At 56.7% G+C, this 3,178-nt stretch overlaps 2 protein-coding genes across 2 annotated transcripts in view; both read left to right on the top strand.

Moving 5' to 3' along the window:
- Positions 1–1,527, top strand: part of PTSG_08311 (sulfurtransferase MOCS3) — a 4,129-nt gene extending 2,602 nt beyond the window's left edge. Inside the window, exons 8-10 of the mRNA XM_004990506.1 lie at positions 116–384; positions 627–710; positions 936–1,527. Coding sequence (XP_004990563.1) covers positions 116–384; positions 627–710; positions 936–1,427 — 845 coding nt within the window. The 3' untranslated portion in view covers positions 1,428–1,527. The remainder of the gene's footprint in view (positions 1–115; positions 385–626; positions 711–935) is intronic.
- A 230-nt stretch (positions 1,528–1,757) lies between these two features.
- The window catches only part of PTSG_08310 (uncharacterized protein), a gene marked incomplete at both ends in the record, with an annotated part of 6,225 nt that continues 4,804 nt past the window's right edge, over positions 1,758–3,178 (top strand). Inside the window, 5 exons of the mRNA XM_004990505.1 lie at positions 1,758–1,842; positions 2,111–2,244; positions 2,406–2,501; positions 2,691–2,747; positions 2,886–2,936. Coding sequence (XP_004990562.1) covers positions 1,758–1,842; positions 2,111–2,244; positions 2,406–2,501; positions 2,691–2,747; positions 2,886–2,936 — 423 coding nt within the window. The remainder of the gene's footprint in view (positions 1,843–2,110; positions 2,245–2,405; positions 2,502–2,690; positions 2,748–2,885; positions 2,937–3,178) is intronic.

The raw sequence follows: 3,178 nt of genomic DNA, 5'->3' as shown, positions 1-3,178 counted from the left end.
CACACACACACACACACACACACACACACACACACACACGCACACGCACACACACACACACACACACACACACACACACACACACACACATACACGCACATCCCGCGTGGTGCAGCGGTGATGGCGCGGCGCATGCTGGTTGCTGATGCTGCCGGCGGGCTGTTCCGCACAATCAAGCTGCGGCCACGCAGGCCTGACTGCGTTGCCTGTGGTGAGGGCCCAAACAGAATGCAGGCCCTGCTGGAGGATTACGTGTCGTTCTGTCACATGGACGCGTGTGATGTCACCAGCGGCGTGTCCCTTCGTGACCCATCACAACGGCTGACTGCACCCCGACTTCGCGATCTTCTCCACCGCCACCGTGCGCCCGCGACGCGCACCAATGTGCGAGGATGCGTGTGCTAACAACGTTGTGGCTGCTTGATGTTTGGTGTGTGTTTGGTGTGTGTTTGGTGTGTGTTTGGTGTGTGTTGTTGTGATGTGCGTGCGCAGTCACACCGTTTGGTGTTGATTTGCAGCCCACAATGCAACTCTTCGCCCTCTCACCCACTCCTCTCTTCAAACCTCTCAACCGCCACTCCTGCCTGTTGCGCTTGCTGTTGCCTCGCGCTTCGTGTCCTGTTCAGATCATCGACGTGCGACCAGCGGTTGAGTTTGGCATCTGCTCGCTCCCAAACACACTCAACGTGCCCCTCGCCACCATCAAGCGGGTGCGCGCGAATGTGTTGTGTTGTTGTTGTGTTGTGTTGTTGTTGTTGTTGTTGTTGTTGTTGTGTGTGTTGTGTGTCTTACATTCACGTTGCTGCCTCGTGGGGGTGTCCGCTCCTAACCTCACATGTGGCTTATCACTTGATACACTCGACCTCACGTTTGCGCGCGCGCGTGCACGCACGCACGCCACCACCACCACCACCACCACCACCTGCTTCCTGCAGGTGGCTCGGCGCGGGTTTTCGCCGGGGGCAGAAGGAGCCGAGGCCATATTGCAACGCGTCATTGACATGTGTTTGGCGGGCACAGGTGATCGCACGTCCACGTCTGCACATGACAGCAGTTGTGGCAGAAGTCACCGTCGTGGTACCGCTGTTGCTGATAGTGATGACGATGATGGTGCTGATGATGATGGTGCTGATGATGATGGTGCTGATGATGATGGTGCTGATGGTGGTGGTGATGGACGGGCCACGGTTGCCGTGGAGACGACGTCGCGTGTGATTGCGGTGTGCCGGCGCGGGAATGATTCGCAGCACGCTGCCGTGTTGCTCGAGCAGATCATACGCACACACGCGGCCAGCAGCAGCAACAGCAGTGGAGATGGTGGTGATGGCGGTGATGGCAACAGCGCAGCCGAGGTGCAGGTGCTGGATGTCGTTGGAGGCCTGCACGCTTGGTCAAAGGCTGTGGACCCTTCGTTCCCAACGTACTGACGCGATGCGCAGGTGGTGGCGGTGATGGCGGGCGGTGGTGAGTGATGTTGTAGTGGGGTGAGTAAGGCATTCGGCAATAAAAGGAACAACAGTTTGGCAGGTCGAAGGGCCACTGCCTACAGCACACCAAAGCAGTCTCATGAACAACATCACAACAGCAAAGCGTGCATCCACACACACGCACCACAGACAGAGAGACAGACAGAGAGACAGACAGTCAGAGAGACAGACAGTCAGAGAGACACACACACATACACACACACACACACACACACACACACACACACACACACACACACACATCATATTTTTTTTGTGGTGTTGTTGGATATGGCGACCACGCAGCAGCAAGTTGGCAGTGGGAGCGTGCCACGCACGTCTTCCTCCTCATCCCTCTCGGGCGGACGGCAACGAGGTGTGCCGTGCGTCCCCTGTGTCATATGCGCTGTGCGTGCATGCATGCGTGTGCTCTTGTCTGCCGGCTTGTGCCCCATAGTTGTTGGTCCCTTGCTCTTGCTCGGCTGCGCTTGCTCACAGCACCTTGTTGTCTGTCTTGCCTTGTCTTTCTCTCCTGCTTGCTTGTGTGACATGATGCCGTTGCTTTCCTCGACCTTCGCTTCCCTCGATGGCCCCCTGTCACTTGTATCGATGTATGCTTTGATAACCCATGTCTTGGACACCAGCGGGGTCTGTTCAAGGCGGGCCACCGGCTTTCATGCTGACTGCCGACCCACCTTCATCTGTGGAGGAGCTCGAGGTCACTGCACTTCGGGTGCAGAACCACAAGCTCGCTGTCAAGCTGCACGGGCTGACAAAGGTACCGAAGCCTTGGCGTGTTAGGCGTTGCCCATGCTCCGGGAGAGAGGGGGGTGGCAAGTGCGCTGGGGGAAGGTGTCTTGTACTTGCTTGCAATAGCCAGCAACAACCTGCTCATATGCGTATGCTGCTGTGTATGCGACGTTGGCCGTCGTGTGGCAGGATCTCAAGCGTGCGCGAGACGACATTACAAAGCGGGAGGAGACAGACTTGATCGTGCGAACATGTCTGAGGACATTGGCAAGGCACTTTGATGAGGTGCGGTGTGCGCTGGTGTGAGTGTGCGTGTTCGTGCGTGTCAGGTTTAGTTGGTGCGCCTTGTTAATGTTCACATATGAGGGGTCGATGGCGCCCCACTGTACTTCGTGTCGTGTCGTGTGTGATGTGGTGGTGTGTTGCTGCCTTGCCCATTGGTTCACACCGAGCATGTGCTCTGCTGGGTGGCAGTTGGATCTAGAGGCACGGGAGAAGGCATCTCAGCCGAAAGCAGCAAGTAAGCACAACGTGCCCAGTATCGGCACCACTGCTTCTTCCGCGCAAACGTTCATTGCTGCATCAGTGCAGTGCTCGCAGCTACACGCGTCCTCACAAACAAGTGCTTTCTGCCTTTCCCCTGCATTGTGATACTGCGCTTCCCTTCAGGCACCCTGGCTGATGCTGTGGACAATGCCCTTGAAGCCGACACACCAGAAGGTTGTACCATTACAACACAAACAACAAACACACAGACACCCAGCAAGAGCAGGCAAACATACACACGCTCATACCCACACGCACATACCCACACACGCACACACACACACACACACACACACACACACATACACACACACACGCACGCACACGCACACACACACACACACACACACACACACACACACACACAAGCGACGGGCGTGATCGTATCAAAGTGGTGTGCCCCGACACACACAAAC

Source organism: Salpingoeca rosetta (assembly GCF_000188695.1).
Source record: "Salpingoeca rosetta unplaced genomic scaffold supercont1.23, whole genome shotgun sequence".
NCBI classification, from domain to species: domain Eukaryota; class Choanoflagellata; order Craspedida; family Salpingoecidae; genus Salpingoeca; species Salpingoeca rosetta.
Note: the sequence above shows the minus strand (reverse complement) of the source record. Positions and strands in the feature narration are given on the sequence as shown.